The following is an 18,966-nucleotide window of genomic DNA, read 5'->3' on the forward strand; positions in this document are numbered from 1 at the left end:
GTTAATCAGGTTTGTTTATGGGAACTTGGCGAGAGAGGGCGTGGTGCTGCTTCACCCTGGAATGGATTGTTATTAAGTGTCCAAGCTGACCCTACCACACAATAAAGGTTACAGCGCTCTGATACGGCCAGGGGAGAGGAAGAGAAGACTTTCCATTTTCATTGGCTGACCCTTTTGGCCACACTTCCTCACCTACATGAAGTGACTAAACAGTGTATTAGGCAGATGCGTCACTGTAAAGTATTACAGACATTATTACAGGCATTGTGACCGTAAACAACAACAGGATGCCATACAGTAATGACGCTATGCTACTCCTACAGTCGATACCATGCCCTGTACTAGGGGCTATAAACAGTGTGTGGTCTGTGGTATACCACTGAAATACAGATTACATGGGCCAGGTTTATGTCCTTCTGGAACTTTGGTTTTACGAACCATCAAATGTGGTGTACGCTATTTATTAACATACCTTGATGGACTGACTACATGTACTTCTCATTTCAAAAATTAGATATCCCTTTTTCTTAATATTCCATCATACGTGATAGTCTGAGCTGTGTTAATAGCCTACTACAACACAGTTGCCTGCACCAAATGAATTATTTGTGTGTATAATAGCCTAGCGCATTGATTCCTAACCCTAATCCTAACCGTAAATCATGTGTGTGGTGTATAATAGCCTAGCTCATTAATTCCTAACCGTAAATCATGTGTGTGGTGTATAATAGCCTAGCTCATTAATTCCTAACCCTAAATCATGTGTGTGGTGTATAATAGCCTAGCTCATTGATTCCTAACCCTAATCCTAACCCTAAAATCATGTGTGTTGTGTATAATAGCCTAGCTCATTGATTCCTAATGGATAGCCTTAAAATAAAACTATAGTATAACTATTGAACAATAACATGAGAAAGTCATCAAAATTAAAAGCCCTCATGTTTATTTAGAATACTTTTGCCAATGAGTTTTTCAGTCCAAAAAGCAATTTACAGACTAATGTGAGATGTTTAACCTACTCAACTAATGTGAGATGTTTAACCTACTCAACTAATGTGAGATGTTTAACCTACTCAACTAATGTGAGATGTTTAACCTACTCAACTAATGTGAGATGTTTAACCTTCTCAACTAATGTGAGATGTTTAACCTACTCAACTAATGTGAGATGTTTAACCTACTCAACTAATGTGAGATGTTTAACCTACTCAACTAATGTGAGATGTTTAACCTACTCAACTAATGTGAGATGTTTAACCTACTCAACTAATGTGAGATGTTTAACCTACTCAACTAATGTGAGATGTTTAACCTTCTCAACTAATGTGAGATGTTTAACCTACTCAACTAATGTCTCCTGCCCTGTGGAAAAAGTACCCAATTGTCATGCTTGAGTAAAAGTAATGATACCTTAATAGAAAATGACTCAAGTAAAAGTGAAAGTCACCCAGTAAAATACTATTTTAGTAAAAGTCTAAAAGTATTTGGTATAAAATATACTTAAGTATCAATGTAATTGCTAAAATATACTTAAGTATCAAAAGTAAAAGTATACATCATTTCAAATTACTTATATTAAGCAAACCAGACAGATGGCACAATGTTTTGCTTTTTTTTGATAGCCTGGGGGACACTCCAACACTCAGACATCATTTACAAACCAAGCATTTGTGTTTAGTGAGTCAGCCAGGTCAGAGGCAGTAGGGTTGACCAGGTTTGTTTTCTTGATAAGTGCAGTGGATTAGACCATTTTCCTATCCTGCTAAGCATTCAAAATATAATGAGTACTTTTGGGAGCCAGGGAAAATGTATGGAGTAAAAAGTATATTGGTTTCTTTAGGGATGTAGTGAAGTAAAAGTAGTCAAAAATATAAATAGGAAAGTAAAGTACAGATACCACAAAAAAATACTTAAGTAGTACTTTAAAGTATTTTTACTTAAGTACTTTACACCACTGCTCCTGCCCCCAAGCCTTCTAGCCTGGTCCTAGGCGGGTCGGGCTGAGGAGCTGCGTTTTCTGGGCATTTTGATGATCGGTATTTCACGCTATGTCGATTAGGTGGTAGGTAGGTGATAGGTTAGGTAGGTAGGACTGGAGCCTGATTGGATATCTCAGAGCTTCTGCTCTTTTCTATCCATGCATGTCATCTCATGGGATGAGAGGAGGCAATGCCGATAGGGGAAGGAGGAGGGCGTGGTTAACTTCCGGCTTGTGATTGCGTGGCTGGCGCAAATTTTATAGTTTCGCGCGAGTGACGTCATGATTAATTTACATGACGAAATAATCCGTGCTTGATTTGGGCAGGACCTCACCGGAGCTGCGTACCGGTACCAATGTTCCAGAACCATTGACCACAACGTATCATAGTCACTAATGAATTGACCACAAGATGTCCCTGTTGGCTCATATATCAGTCTTCCAAGGATTACAAACTGAGAAAGTCGAATTTAACAAAGGGAAATGTACAATGATTCTGTACACTGTAGTACTGTATAATAGTTAGTTAGATTATTTAATATGTATATATTTTCAATCGTGTAATTCAAACATCACATCAGTGCACTTTTCAATATTGAAGTAGGCTTCTGGTCAATTTAGTGATATTTGGTAACATTTCTGTACCTGGGATACTACCACATGAACGCTGAGAGGAAAATACTGGCTGCTTAATACATGCAGACATTTTACATTGATAAGAGTTCATAAAATATGAGGTAACACAACGCAGTAGGTCTGCATGTTGGGTAATAGATACTGAGGGAATGGATTGTAGGGTTCTGGGGGAAATGGTTTTGTGTTAGATCATCACTCAGTGCCAAGGAAAGTGGTGTGAGGCTTGAGGACGAGTCCAGCGGATTTCCTGGGAATGCAGAGTTCCAGAGTGGATCCTGGCTCTTAGTAAAGGACACCTGTGGGAGAAACACCAGGAACTTCAGCACTGGGTGTAGTAGTGCAGTAATTGTGTTCCGTATTATAAGTAATTAATTTGAATTTCGTATGCAACACACACTGGCTGGGGTTGGGAAGACTCACCGGCTGTGTAGCAGGTGTTTTGGGCCACAGTGATGTTGCTGAGCATGCTCTGTATGCACGTCATCAAGCTGGTCTCGATACCATGTAGACGCTTCTTGATCACATGACCCATAGTTCATGTGGTGTCTATACATCACCTGAACACAAATAAAGCGATGGTATAGAGGGGATCTTGACATTCTCTCAAGAGATGACAGACAATATGTCTATGTTTCAATAGGCTACCTGACTGTAGATGAAGTAAGTCCCTTCAGTTACCATGGTGACCGTTTCTCCAAAGACCTGCAGCCTCTCCCCTAGACTCTGTCCTAAAGCCCATTCACCAGAGACCTGCAGCCCCTCCCCTAGACTCTGTCCTAAAGCCCATTCCACCAGAGACCTGCAGCCCCTCCCCTAGACTCTGTCCTAAAGCCCATTCCACCAGAGACCTGCAGCCCCTCCGCTAGACTCTGTCCTAAAGCCCATTTCACCAGAGACCTGCAGCCCCTCTGCTAGACTCTGTCCTAAAGCCCATTTCACCAGAGACCTGCAGCCCCTCCCCTAGACTCTGTCCTAAAGCCCATTCCACCAGAGACCTGCAGCCCCTCCCCTAGACTCTGTCCTAAAGCCCATTTCACCAGAGACCTGCAGCCCCTCCCCTAGACTCTGTCCTAAAGCCCATTTCACCAGAGTGTAATCATCTTCATCTGAGATAACAAACACAAACATGAAGTGTATGTGTGTGTTAGAGACAAAAGAATGTTGGAAAGTATTGTAGTCAGTGCCAACGTAGTGAGTGAGTGAGTGAGTGTGTGTGTGTTACAAGAGACTGACCAGTGCACCGCTCCCTCCTTCCTCTAATTCCATCCCATTTGGTAGGTCTGTGAGAGTCAGATATCTGTATCAAATGCCAGATGTGAACCTCAGAGTTATCAGATTGTTCAGATATGTGGTAAACAATCAACTAGCCTAATTGTCATCCTTTTTCCAGACTTCAACTCCATTGAAAAGAGTGGTGGATAATAGGCCTTATTTTTTAAGCATTAGGCTAATAATAAGCATGTTGATTCATTTCTTAGTTCAAAATCAGAAATAGCCTAGTGAGTATAGCCTAAGAAAATGTATTGACTTCTCATAAGTTCTCAAAAACATACTTCACAAACCAAGCAAAGTTTTACAGTTGTGTTTTATTTTTCCTATAGCCCATAACCTATGGAGTAGGCATAAATGTGTGAACTCACCTACCCGGCAGCGCGAGATATCATCCGCAGATAATTTCTCTAGGCCCCCGCACACAAAACTGGTCCACTGACGCAGCTCCCGCAGTTCAATCTGCATCTCTCTGATGCGGGTGGACTGCAGGACCATGATGCAGCCAAGAACACCGACACCGCGTACAGGAGATATGTGCCATGAACATTTACTGTACAACTGTTTGTCTTGGTCACACAGGCGATTGCAACTGCTGCAGGGATGAGGGGTTGGCGTCCCTTGTCAATGAAGGCTTTGTAAGGGCTGTAAGGATCCTGTTATATGTTAGGCTACTTTCATTTTCTGAATGTCATCATGACAGAATGGGCTCCAGGAATTATTGATCCCATCATTTGGGAAACAATGACTCATGCATTCTATAATTACAAAATAACTTATGTCAAGACTTGGAGGGCGTGTGAAAACAAGTGATAGGCTTCAGTAGGCCTACATAATGCCATTAGGACAATCCTACATTGAAGTCTAAAGCAAAGGTTCATGCCTTTTTTTAAATTAAATATGCATAATACAATTTGTTTTGAGAAAGACAGTGACCAAGAAAAGACAAGTTGCTGATAAAAATAACTGATTTTAATAACTGAACACAGTTCAATGGGTTTGCAGCACTATACATTATAATAAATGGATTTATATGCTTTGGCTTTCGAAGGAAATGGCTTACCGCACAGCATATTCCCCTTGAAAGCCAAACATAAATAAAGAAATAAATGTCTAGTCGGGTTGTCTGGGTTTGACAGAACAAGGTCAAAGTCCTTTAAGAGATGGACTCAGTCGAAGGCTGAGGCCGCTAGTCTCCCACTTCACTACCTCAAAAACTGCCTCGCCAGCCCTTCGAGAACTGAAAGCCTTCTCAGACAAGAGGAATGGGCTCGCTGTCAAAACAGCAGTGAAGTGAGCAGCCAAGGCAAATCCTTCAGCGTTTGTTTTCTCTTATATATTTCCTCATATAAAGCTCCCCAGTTCAAGACCATACTAGTCACACTTGGAATGCAAATTAAAATGTTCAATTTTCTGTATTTATTTCCTCCCTTTATTTCATTGCCTGGCTATCCGGTATAAAATGAACTGTCCAAGTGTTGTACAGCGTTTTTAAGCTGTAAAATCTGAACAAATGTAATGTAACAATACAAAACATTTCCCTCAAACTCTTAATCTGATCAATACAAACTATTTCCCCTTTATACAATGTGAACTGCTTTGGATAAATATATTAAAATACAATTACTACTCTGCAGTGTGCCCATTGCCCCAGAATTCATTATGGGACAGACAAGGCCCTTGCCAACCCCCCATGGCTTGTCGATCAGCAGTTGCCAGGACAAATGACATCATCAGATTCCCACCAGGAGCAAGATGGGATGCTTGTTCAAATCCTCCAAAGAGACTCTGCAGACATCACAGTAGAATAAGGGATATTCACACTTGCTGATCAATAGAGCTCTGTCTCCTGCAGAGGTCCCCAATGTGCTGCATCACTGCTGCCACCTTGGCTTGCACCACCTGGCTGCCCTATGCTGCTCCCCTGTCCTCCCCTTCTTCTTCCGGCCCATCAGTTCAGCTGGAGAGGGTAGTTTCCCAAGACCCAGCCTTCCTCCTTTTGTTACCTCTCTATCCTGCTGGAGGTGCTTCTGCCATGACCACGCCAACCTTCTGTGTACGTAATGAACAACAAACAAACTCTACCTCAATCATAGGAGGTTGTACCAATTAAACATAAAGACAGCCCCAGTGAAACATATGTTTAGGCTACTAAGTCATAGGCTAATCGTCTGTGGTTTACTCACTAGTCCTTTGGGTTTGTTTGAGAACCTCGGCATCTGAAAAGGGCTGTAGGATGTGGCGGGCTCAGGAGACACTTCTTCATTAATGAAGCAACAGATATAGACCTCTATCAGTAAGAGTGCATTTGACTGGAGCATTTACAGACATTGATTGCATACTGTATGTGTTTATAATAGAGTGAGGTTGTTGGTGGGGAGTCATCTTGTCTGACATAGAATCCTGTGGCAGAAATCTTCTCTGCTCTGTGACAGGGAGCTAGACTGTGGGGAAGGAGGGCTGGGTTCAGTCTCAATCTCTGAACTCTGAAGCTGTACAACTTTGGACCTCAGGAGGGTGTGGAAAACACTTTAACATTGTCGAGCAACAACACAATGTAAGCTTCTTATTATCTGAAATAATGGCTTATCTTTTGAAATGATACATCCTGAATTCTTGCAACTTAAGCAACTCACTTGGCAAAGGAGAGGAATCAATGTGCCCTCTTCAAAAATGAAAGTTACATACCCCACAAATATCCCACCCCCCCAAAATGCTAACCTCCCCTGTTATTGTAATGGTGAGAGGTTAGCTTGTCTTGGGGGTATGAAATTTGTGCGTCTGTAACTTTCTCACTCATCATTATCACGATTCATTCAGGACTGTCCGTAATTATGGTAGCATCCACATTCATGTAGAAATGTTTAGAAACATTTTTATATATTTTTTTAAGTGCTGTATTTCTAAACAGTTCATCTGAGATGGATGAAAATTCCCTCAAATTAAAGTTGACAGTCTGCACTCATAGGCATTGTATCATTTCAAATCCAAAGTGCTGGATGGAGTAAAGAGCCAGAACAACAGAAAATGTGTAACTGTCCCAATACTTTTGTATCTCACTGTATATGCCATTTAAGTAGCAGGCGCTTTTATCCAAAGTGCCAACAGAGAGTTCATGCATTTTCCTATGTGACCCCAGTGGGAATTGAACCCACAACTCTGGTGTTGCTTGGGCCATACTCTTACTAACTGAGCCACACAAGACCACTACAATACATAGGTACAATACAATACTGTGAAATAAAATACAAGATTACAATACAGGTAGAAGGTGTACGATTGCCATGCCCAGAAGCATGCCATGGCATCCTCCTTCAGGTCATGGATAAGGTATGCAATGACATGACATCAGTCCAGACTTATGTCAGGCTTGGATTCAAAATGCCAAAAGATTTTTCCCCAGGTGCATGAACAAAGAGGACATTTGTAAACGAGAACCTATGGCCAAAAGCTCAAGACAGACATGATGCAAACTAGTCCCTGCTAAACGTTGTTTTTATTTTATTATATTTATTTAATTTGTTTCATTTGATTACCTTACACCTATGTGGATTACCTTACACCTATATCTGATCAATACATGTATTTTTTAAGTCAATAACCACGTTTCCATCCAGCTTTTATGCGAGTAAAGTCATACCGTATAAATAAAAATAGCCGTGATGGAAACAGGTAGTTTCGTTACAATTTAATAATATGCCGATAGATAATTAGTTCGTTCGACATGGTGTGATCTTTTTGTGTCGGTACCATTTATGCTATAAATGGTGGTGGAAACGCCTTTATTCTCAAATATTAATATAATAACCATCATATCGAAGTAAACTTGGGAGTCACGCGATTAATATGGTGTGTGTTCTCCCACTATAAATGATGATGATTCACGTGGTGGTGAAAGTGAACGGTGATCTTGATGCTCCTTTCCAATAAATAAAGATAATCTTATTCTGGTGACATGATCGATGCTTGACAAATAAAATTAATGATCGGCCTTATCCATAATAATATAATTATGTAGACTAGCCTACCTCACTATCTGCGAGCTATTGGCTAGAGAGCACGTGCCAAGACCATAGGAGGCACATTTGCTATTTAATGCATCAGTTTGTTGCAAAACTATCCGTAGAGTTGAAAATGCAATTTTTATTCGGTACATGAAAATTTAAGCAGAAAAATACATTTTTTTGCACTACGTAGACTACGTCACGCACGACTTTTATCCGCAAAAGTACGTTTGGAGGAAACACCACTGACGGACAAATTAGCATATTTTCTTTACATACAGTGGGGAGAACAAGTATTTGATACACTGCCGATTTTGCAGGTTTTCCTACTTACAAAGCATGTAGAGGTCTGTAATTTTTTATTATAGGTACACTTCAACTGTGAGAGACGGAATCTAAAACAAAAATCCAGAAAATCACATTGTATGATTTTTAAGTAATTAATTAGCATTTTATTGCATGACATAAGTATTTGATCCCCTACCAACCAGTAAGAATTCCGGCTCTCACAGACCTGTTAGTTTTTCTTTAAGAAGCCCTCCTGTTCTCCACTCATTACCTGTATTAACTGCACCTGTTTGAACTCGTTACCTGTATAAAAGACACCTGTCCACAGACTCCAACCTCTCCACAATGGCCGAGACCAGAGAGCTGTGTAAGGACATTGTAGACCTGCACAAGGCTGGGATGAGCTACAGGACAATAGGCAAGCAGCTTGGTGAGAAGGCAACAACTGTTGACGCAATTATTAGAAAATGGAAGAAGTTCAAGATGACGGTCAATCCCCCTCGGTCTGGGGCTCCATGCAAGATCTCACCTCGTGGGGCATCAATGATCATGAGGAAGGTGAGGGATCAGCCCAGAACTACACGGCAGGACCTGGTCAATGACCTGAAGTGAGCTGGGACCACAGTCTCAAAGAAAACCATTAGTAACACACTACGCCGTCATGGATTAAAATCCTGCAGGGCACGCAAGGTCCCCCTGCTCAAGCCAGCGCATGTCCAGGCCCGTCTGAAGTTTGCCATTGACCATCTGGATGATCCAGAGGAGGAATGGGAGAAGGTCATGTGGTCTGATGAGACAAAAATATAGCTTTTTGGTCGAAACTCCACTCACCGTGTTTGGAGGAAGTAGAAGGATGAGTACAACCCCAAGAACACCATCCCAACCGGGAAGCATGGAGGTGGAGACATCATTCTTTGAGGATGCTTTTCTGCAAAGGGGACAGGACGACTGCACCGTATTGAGGGGAGGATTAATGGGACCATGTATTGCGAGATCTTGGCCAACAACCTCCTTCCCTCAGTAAGAGCATTGAAGATGGGTCGTGGCTGGGTCTTCCAGCATGACAACGACTCGAAACACACAGCCAGGGCAACTAAGGAGTGGCTCCGTAAGAAGCATCTCAAGGTTCTGGAGTGGCCTAGCCAGTCTCCAGACCTGAACCCAATAGAAAATCTTTGGAGGGAGCTGAAAGTCCGTATTGCCCAGCGACAGCCCCGAAACCTGAAGGATCTGGAGATGGTCTGTATGGAGGAGTGGGCCAAAATCCCTGCTGCAGTGTGTGCAAACCTGGTCAAGAACTACAGGAAACGTATGATCTCTGTAATTGCAAACAAAGGTTTCTGTACCAAATATTAAGTTCTGCTTTTCTGATGTATCAAATACTTATGTCATGCAATAAAATGCAAATTAATTACTTAAAAATCATACAATGTGATTTTCTGGATTTTTGTTTTAGATTCCGTCTCACAGTTGAAGTGTACCTATGATATAAATTACAGACCTCTACATGCTTTGTAAGTAGGAAAACCTGCAAAATCGGCAGTGTATCAAATACTTGTTCTCCCCACTATGTTTATTAATATTTGCATGAAAATCTGTCACCGATTGGATGAAAACCTAGCTATGGACTATGACAGATGTCTTCAATGATCACACATGGAAATGTGCTATTTGTGTGCAAGTGTATCGCCCAATGTGAACACATTAATGTAACCACACAATGTAACCTTGAAGACATAGCTACCTTTCCTTTAATCTTTGTCTAATCTCCAATGTTCTTTTGACATTTTAGGTTAAATGGCAAAACATCCCATATTTGGACTGAATACTCTAGTTCCATTCCAGATGAATGCCCTTGTAGTGTGCTGGGGCACTTTCTCAAGTCTTTTTTTTTTACTCTAACGTGTACACACACTTGCCTCCAGTGTATTACAGTCCTTACTCATTTACTGACTCACTCCTTCTCAAACATGCTCCAAGGTCAATTCACAGTCTACTGATCCACTATCACCAAGAGAGTTTTCTGCCCAACTATACTGTGTCAATCTGTACAGTCTGTGTTTTATCCCATAGAAGAAACGTTTTTCCTGTTATCCTTCATAGCATATCGTGTGAAGTTCCACTTCATTTCCAGGAAATAATATCAAATAGGGAACAGACATGAGAACACAAATGTATTCACGTTTCAGTATTTTTTTATTACAACCAGATCTTACTTTACAAAAACTACACAGGACTAGGTTTAGAGCTTATGTGAATGGACTTTAAAGTGGGGGTCGTTGTCTGCACACACCCTCCGCTCCTTGTCTATGCGTTGGAGAATTTGGGCAGCTGGTTTCCCAAAACAACCAGTCTCTCCAGGCCCTCCTCTGTGATGGCTGCCAGACGGGCCACTCCTCCACTAGAACCGTCCCGCTCCATGGCAAGCGCCAGGGCTGTACGGAGAGGGACGTTAACAACACAGCCTGAGTCCCAACACATTGCATATATACAACTATGAAGTGTTTTCAATTCAGTGGTCATGATTCATGAGTGAACAGAGGTTAGAAAAGCAGTAGCAGAAGAGATTTGAAACAACCAAATGACATTGTGAAGAGCAGAGGTGGGTTACAGGGGCTGCTGTGTGTGCAGGCATTTGTTCAAGCACAACTGATTCAAATGAATCAACTTGTCATGTAATCAGGGTATTCAACTCAGAACACCACTAGTAGGCATATTTCAATCAGCTTTGTTACTGCAGGGCTTGAACAAAAGCCTGCACACTGTGGCTCTCCAGGACCAGAATTACACCCCACTGTTATACATTTTTAGCAGCTCCTCTTATCCAGAGAGACTTACAGTAGTGAGTCATTTAGCAGCTCCTCTTATCCAGAGAGACTTACAGTATACTGTGAGTCATTTAGCAGCTCCTCTTATCCAGAGAGACTTACAGTAGTGAGTCATTTAGCAGCTCCTCTTATCCAGAGAGACTTACAGTATACTGTGAGTCATTTAGCAGCTCCTCTTATCCAGAGAGACTTACAGTAGTGAGTCATTTAGCAGCTCCTCTTATCCAGAGAGACTTACAGTAGTGAGTCATTTAGCAGCTCCTCTTATCCAGAGACTTACAGTAGTGAGTCATTTACCAGCTCCTCTTATCCAGAGAGACTTACAGTAGTGAGTCATTTACCAGCTCCTCTTATCCAGAGAGACTTACAGTAGTGAGTCATTTAGCAGCTCCTCTTATCCAGAGAGAATTACAGTAGTGAGTCATTTACCAGCTCCTCTTATCCAGAGACTTACAGTAGTGAGTCATTTAGCAGCTCCTCTTATCCAGAGACTTACAGTAGTGAGTCATTTAGCAGCTCCTCTTATCCAGAGAGAATTACAGTAGTGAGTCATTTAGCAGCTCCTCTTATCCAGAGAGAATTACAGTAGTGAGTCATTTAGCAGCTCCTCTTATCCAGAGACTTAAAGTAGTGAGTCATTTAGCAGCTCCTCTTATCCAGAGCGACTTGCAGTAGTGAGTGCATACTTTAATATTTTGTGTGTACTGGTTCGTTGCGAGAATCGAACCCACAACCCTGGCGCTGCATGCTCTACCAACTGAACTACACAGGACTGTCAACCTCTGGCCTTACTCACCCTGGGTACAGAAGTGAAGGCACTCTTCCTTGGTCATTCCAGGCTTGTAGTTAGAATCCATGAAGCCATAGATGTAGGAGCTACCAGAACCCCCTACTGACACTGGCTGCCTCACTATCATCCCTCCCATTGGGACTGTGTACACCTGGGGAAGAGGGAAGGGTCACATAACAATTCTTTGAGACAGTGGGGGAAAGTGGTGAGAGTGTATGATCCAAATACAGATGCTGGAAGCGCACCTGTCCACCCCTTCTTTTGTCCCAGCCAGCCACAATGATGCCAGCCATCAGCTCCTCTCTGTATCTGTAGCACATCTGCTTGAAGAGGTTGGCTGCCGTTTGCACAAGTGGAGGCTCATCCAGCTCAATACTGCAGCAGGTCCAGAGAAGATATATTTAATGGTGAATAAATGTAGAATCAGACATGCTTGAGACAATATTTTTGAGTGGTATCGAGAGACCCACTATTGCTGTGTGCTGAGGAGTTATTTTAGTGTAGAGGTATTTGTCAATGTTGAAGTAACCAATTATTTAAAAATATTTAAACATTTTGTTAAAAGTCATACAACTTAGGCCCTAGGGTGTTACCTGTGAAAGCCCAGCTGGTAGGTGACTGCATCAGCAACAGCCTGTGTGTCAGCTGCAGACCCAGAGCGGCAGCAGAAGATGTGGTCGTGAATGGGAGTCAACTTGTCAGTAACTCGATTGGCAATGTAAGAGCTACAAACAGATGCAAAAGAGAAGGATTGTGACTTTTAGGCTGTACAAGGCTGTAAAGGCAAATTACAAAAATGTTTGTGGAAGAGGCCAATTTATTAATCAGCCAGCTAGTATTGCCATTACCTAGATCAGGAAGCCAGCAAGAGACCTACTAGATCAGGAAGCCAGCAAGAGAACAACTAGATCAGGAAGCCAGCAAGAGACCTACTAGATCAGGAAGCCAGCAAGAGACCTACTAGATCAGGAAGCCAGCAAGAGACCTACATTTAGCAGCTTGATCCAAAGTAACTTACCCTGTTGTTGTTCGGGAGTCAGCACCAATCACAACCCCTCCATCAAACTCCACTGCCAATATGGTTGTCTGCAAATAGACATGAAGAATCAACACTATCGCTTTATTTGGGGGGAAATAATCTCAGTGACATTAGATATGTAGAAGAGAACAATGGCTAACTGGCTAGCAACTTTACGATCTACCATTGCCTGGAAACCAGACGTTGAATTGCATGTAATTCTACTTTCCTGTGAATGTATTGTTTCACATTCCTACACACACACCGACAACGGCAAAGTACGTTAACATGCCATTGTATTCAACCTTCTGCTTGTAGTGGTCGTGAGAGCAAACTTTGCGGATTCAAACGCTAATTTCTGCCCGACAATGCAATTCAACGTCGGGTTTCCAGGCAAGATCTGTAAAATGCTGTAACTAGCTAACTAACTTTACATAGACGAGCGCTTCTGCAGTCTCGTTGTTAGCTAAGCTAGCTAGCCACGTAAATGGCCTGGGGTTCAGCTTGGGCAACTCACTTCAACATATGTAAGATGAACGGTGCTATATTCAATTTCCTCACCCCAGTGCTAACTTCTTCTTGTGCCCATTCTGGTACAAAATCATGTGTATTAAAAGCATTTTCTGAATGGCTCGCTGACATGTACACAGCCATCTTGAACAGCTAAATAATGCTCTTCTTTGCTGATGGACAGGTTTAGTTTAACATATTCTGTTGTGCTGAATATCGCCACCTTCTGAATTGCATGAGTACATTCACTCCAGGGGTGGAGGTTCTAGATGATAGTCCATTATCATTATCTATCAGTATCTATCTATGACAAAGCCAAATGCCAGACTTTCTAGAAGTATTATTTTAGGCTTTAATAACATGATAAGAAGGGAATTCTCAAAATAATATTCTCAGTAAGAATATTTCAAACACTGAAGCACTCTTTGGTATTGGATCTGCTTTAAATTATTCCTTAGGGGGAGGTTGAATTTTGCTCCAGTACTTTTGCTATTGATTGGTTAAAACATGTATTGGGATTCATGTGGGTCTGGGGAAAAGCTTTGCAACAAATCAAATTTGATTGGTCATGTACACAGATTTGTAGATGTTATCGCAGGTGCAGCGAAATGCTTGTGTTTCTAGTACCAACAGTGCAGTAATACCTAGCAATACAAAACAATACGCAGATAATTGGAAAAGTAAAAAGAAAGAAATATCAGAATGAGAAATGTTAGAGTATGGAATATATATATATATATATACACCTTTTCTTTTTTTTAAACTATTTTCTACATTGCAGAATAATAGTGAAGACATCAAAACTATGAAATAACACATATGGAATCATGTTGTAGACAAAAAAAGTGTTAAACAAATCAAAATATATTTGAAATTCTTCAAAGTAGCCACCCTTTGCCTTGATGACAGCTTTGTACACTCTTGGCATTCTCTCAACCAGCTTCTCCTGGAATGATTTTCCAAGAGTCTTGAAGGAGTTCCCACATATTCTGAGCACTTGTTGGCTGCCTTTCCTTCTCTCTGCGGTTATCCCAAACCATCTCAATTGGGTTGAGGTTGGTTGATAGCCCTTACACAGCCTAGAGATGTGATGGGTCATTGTCCTGTTGAAAAACAAATGATAACCACACATTTGGAGATCATCCGTTCACCTACTCCGTTCACCGTCTCACAAAAACACGACTGATGAGTAAAAATAAGGCAAAGGGTGGCTATTTGAAGAATCTCAAATCTCAAATATATTTGATTTGTTTAACACTTTTTTGGTTACAACATGATTCCATATGTGTTATTTCCTAGTTTTGATGTCTTCACTATTATTCTACAATGTAGAAATTAGTAAAAATTAAAGAAAAACCGTTGAATGAGTAGATGTGTCCAAACTTTTGATTGGTACTATTTATATATATGTATATATAAAATGGTGAGTATAGACAGTATATTAATAGAAAAGGCGTGTACAGCAGTAGTTATAAAGGATGAGCCAATAATAGAATACAGTATGTGCATATAAAAATGGGTAAAACTGTATGTAAACATTATTAAAGTGTCCAGTGTTCAATGACTCACTGTACATAGGGAAAAGCGCTGTTGCGCCTTCTTCACCAAACAGTCTGTGTGAAGGGACCATTTTAGGTCGTCAGTGATGTGCACACTGAGGAACTTGAAGCTTTTCACCCTCTCCACTGCGACCCCGTCGATGTGGATGGGGGCGTGCTCTCTCTGCTGTCTCCTGTAGTCCACGATCAGCTTCTATGTTTTGTTGAGTGAGCTTCAGTAAGGGTAGTGTGTAGATGGGGAATATTATAATAGAAAATCTGACTGCGGAAGATGGAAGTGACCATTTATTCTGACCATTCACTTTTTGGATTTTAATTTGAATACATTACTTTTACTTTTATCAGAAAAATAATCGTTGTGTTTGCAAAAGAAAATGTGTAAATTGTCCACACCGACTGACCTCTTCCTCTGTGTAAATGCCTTGAGGCATAGGTCAATACAGGAAGACAGGCCCTGAATAAAATTATGTTTTAGGTCAAACTCATATGAAACATCACCTGAAATGTACTGAACTGCACTACTGGAGATACTGGAGGAGAATAAAGGCCACCCTAGTAATGTGTACACCCTGACTCTCCCACACTCTCAGTAACCATGGTTACCTAAACTATAAGTTGCCTAGCTATTGGAGTATCTTGGGGCCCGTCATTTTCAATGGGAAGAGAGAGATTGGCCTTAGCCAGCTGCCAGTGGGATTTTAGTCAATCAAAAGAGTGCTTAGAGAAGATTAATCTCAGATAATCGGCACTCCTAGAAGACACTGCAGCATAAACCAGGAGTAGCACAGCATAGAAATATTCCCTACTGTCGCCTCCACTAGGCTAACTGATGGCCCTACACAAGACAAACTGATGAAAATAGACCTACTGATAAGTCCACTCCAACAACTGAATGGGTTCTTGGAGAGTCAATGAGCTTTCAGGGAATCCATGAGTTTATCTGTACTGATGCCCGCTCATTCATTCATGCATCCAAAAGCTGTCATGAGTCAGACCTCCCGTTGTATTCAATCAGAGTTCCAGATTCCTTATGACCATGATTACTTCAAGATTCAACTTTGACAGTCAATTGCTGGGTCACCATATAGGTGAAAAATCGATTTTTCAAACTGCATGCATATTAGGAGTAAACATATTTTCTTTAGTTTAGAATAGCAAAATATGTCAAGTAAAAGTCGGGCTGTTTTGCTGTGGAAATTTGTTCTGTAAAACTTGAGCGTTCTATGAGGGCTCCGGACTATGGATCCACAAATGTCTCCTAGGACAGTGGGCGGGGGGTTGTAGCCTTGACAGGCTCATTGAGATGAGTCATCACTTTCTGTCAATACTTACAGTCTGGTTTCTCAGAAACTAATTTGGTTAAGGCCCCATTCTTCGAGATCTAGCGGTCCTACTGTGTGTTGCTCTGAATGTTCATGAGTTACATGCCTTTTTCTCTTTCTACTTATTTCCATCTGTCTCTTTCTTTTATCTTCTTCCTCTTTTCTCTCCCTCCTTCCCCAATAGTCTCTGGGAGATGGACAGACAGAAGAGCCCACTTCATTACATAGCAGATGTTCCTGTCCTATACTGTCCTACTTAAGCAGTGAGAGATGGAGTGGCAGCCCATAAGAGGCTTTTCTCCAATGAGGAGAGGAGATGTTCTTTCATAGAGCTCTCCTAAAGGGATCGTGTGAAAAACAGAGCGGGCTGGGGCTCAGCCAGAACACTAGCCCAGCAGCTGCCAATAACACTCAGCGCAGGTCAGACGCCTGTGCCAGCTGCTGGCTGGAAGCCACCCTTTCGCTCTAGAAGCCAATGGAAGCTGGAGAGCATGAACCTCGGTTGTTATAACACATCTGCTATTCACAAGGTGGATAATATCTGAAATGATTTTGGAATCAAGTGACTGTTTTTTACACTAGTGAAAGAGTCTGAGGTTGTCAATGCCCCAGGAAAAGGTCAGAGAACAGATCTCTAGACTCCTTGGCTGAGCTGCTATTGACATGGCTGTAATCTCCAGAGCTGGAGATAAAGATTTGACCTCAAAATGGGACTACAACTGATTGATGTGTAAGTAGAGGGGTTTGGTCTTCCTGTCTCCTGGTCCTCTCTTATTTTGCTTCATCTGGGTCTCCTGCTAATCTGGGCAACTGTAAACTGGTGGGTCTTCAACATAAATCCCCCTCTGTCCCTCATCTGAGAGGGAGATAAAGATTCAGATTGCTGTTTCTGTCCATCTTCAGCAAAATAAGCAATGCTCATCAGTCCATCTCTCTTGGATCTGTTTTCCCAGGGTTTGGATGTTGTTGTCACTTTAGGATTTATTTAGCTGGATTCTGGATTGTTACATACGCCTCTTGGAGGAGGGAACGCAACACCCTGCTACATCTCAACTCCCCGTGGAGCGAAAGACATCAGAAAAGAGAAATCAAGACTTGTTGACGTTTCACAGGTGTTTTGAATAAGCGGGACCAGTGAATAATTTTTTTGATTGATTCTGTCTTCAATCACATCCTACTTGTGTAAACCTTGCATGAGAAGGATCAGATCTGTAACAGTGACACTGGTTTTGCGTACTAACTTTTTTGTTATTCTTTGCATTAATAACACATCTGTATCATCAAGGATTCAGTCTCCAGTCTACTTTTTGGTCACATAAATGCAAAAGAAAGAGGACTTGCAGGCAACAAGTAAGAAAGTCAGATTTGCTAAGTCAATTTCACCTCAGTCAAAATACTTTTATCAGTCATGTTTGCTGGTGGCAGAGGTGGCGGTGGCAAGGGTGGGAAGTTTTCGGTAGAGGACCTGTATGGCATCAGCAAGAAGCCCAAATCTTCGTCATCCGCTGGGGGCACAACAGCCAAGAGAGGGTCCAGGAGAGCCCAGCAGAGGAGTGAGTCAGAGATGGCCACCCAGATCCTGGAGGCCGCCCACAGGCTGGTGGAGAAACGCAGACTGGAACTGTACCTCAGAGAATGTGCAATCTCCCTGACTGACTGTGAGGCTGAACGCAGTGCCATGATATACAGGTGAGCGAGAGGGAGACAGAGAGAGAGAGAAAGAGAAAGAAGAAAGAGAGAGTGTAGCCCCACTCTCACTGCATTGAGTGATACATAGTCAAATGTTTAATAGTACAAAACATAGTCATATCCTTTTAACACCTTGTATGTCCTGCCATAATTTAGGAGTGCACTTTCTCAGATTCAATCACTCCGTTAACTATGAGAATAGATTTCTTTAGAAATGTGTTTTAAATCTGATTTCCTAGTGTAGTGGAAGCTTTCTGATTTCACACACACATAATCAAATGAATTCTGAGAAAGATGGGATGGGATTATGTTCTTATAAGAGAGAGGAGGGCATAGGGTGTAGGTTGAGACAAATCAAAACATCAGGCTTTGGGAGAGAGACAGAGAGGGGCAGAGTCTGACCTCCTTACTCCTGCCATCTGTAAATAATCCACTGGCTGTTTTAAAATTACATTTTGGGCATGGAGTTGTCACTTTGAATGGCCTATTGTTGGTGTTTGTGTTGTTTTTCTATTCCAGAAGCCAGGTGTTATACATCACCAGGAGATTATTTGTATGACCTAAAAGATGGTGACAGATGTGCTGCTTTTTAAAAATGGTCACCTTGCAGTTACACATTTCCCCCACTAGAGACCAACAGAATGCCTGCGTGTCCTGCACAACAGGATTTTACACACAGATGGTGTAAAATATGGTTGTATGAAGAATATTTCTGGCTGTAAAATTGTATGTTTGTGCCTGACAGTCTAATCATGTTAGTGTTAGTAGGATGTGAGCCGCCTGTCACATTTTCTGTCATCCTCTTTTTACCCAACAACTACCCATTTCTAGCCTATTACCCTCAGTTTGACAGGGTCCGTTTAAAACTGCGGTCAAGTGAGCCTTACTGGTTAGTAGTGATTGTACAGCCATTAAAATGTATACAAATGTTAGGGTTATGGGTCAAAGCTTGTGGTTAAGGTCTGGGTTATGAGCACTAGTAAGTAGTGTGTATTTTCAGTATCCACAGTAGTGGTGTGAATGTTTGAACGTTTAAACGACATTGTTAACGTTTAGAAAAAAATGACAGCAGTAA

The 18,966-nt window shown here is 41.6% G+C and overlaps 2 protein-coding genes and 1 pseudogene across 2 annotated transcripts in view; 1 reads left to right on the forward strand and 2 right to left on the reverse strand.

Annotated features, from left to right (window-relative positions):
- Positions 1 to 2,542: 2,542 nt before the first annotated feature.
- Positions 2,543 to 4,956, reverse strand: LOC129867870 (tumor necrosis factor ligand superfamily member 13-like; annotated as a pseudogene).
- Positions 4,957 to 10,352: 5,396 nt separating this feature from the next.
- Positions 10,353 to 13,516, reverse strand: LOC129868978 (proteasome subunit beta type-6-like). The gene is made up of 6 exons (XM_055943383.1): positions 13,373 to 13,516; positions 12,812 to 12,879; positions 12,387 to 12,518; positions 12,039 to 12,168; positions 11,800 to 11,944; positions 10,353 to 10,610 (listed from the first exon to the last, which is right to left on the reverse strand). The coding sequence occupies exons 1-6, from the start codon at positions 13,463 to 13,465 to the stop codon at positions 10,483 to 10,485; spliced, it is 696 nt and encodes a 231-aa protein (XP_055799358.1). The 5' UTR covers positions 13,466 to 13,516; the 3' UTR covers positions 10,353 to 10,482.
- A 3,837-nt stretch (positions 13,517 to 17,353) lies between these two features.
- Positions 17,354 to 18,966, forward strand: part of LOC129868972 (voltage-gated potassium channel subunit beta-3-like) — a 37,885-nt gene continuing 36,272 nt past the window's right edge. Inside the window, exon 1 of the mRNA XM_055943375.1 lies at positions 17,354 to 17,891. Within this exon, the coding sequence (XP_055799350.1) occupies positions 17,611 to 17,891 (281 nt within the window). The 5' untranslated portion in view covers positions 17,354 to 17,610. The remainder of the gene's footprint in view (positions 17,892 to 18,966) is intronic.

Source organism: Salvelinus fontinalis, chromosome 13 (genome assembly GCF_029448725.1).
Source record: "Salvelinus fontinalis isolate EN_2023a chromosome 13, ASM2944872v1, whole genome shotgun sequence".
NCBI lineage: Eukaryota > Metazoa > Chordata > Actinopteri > Salmoniformes > Salmonidae > Salvelinus > Salvelinus fontinalis.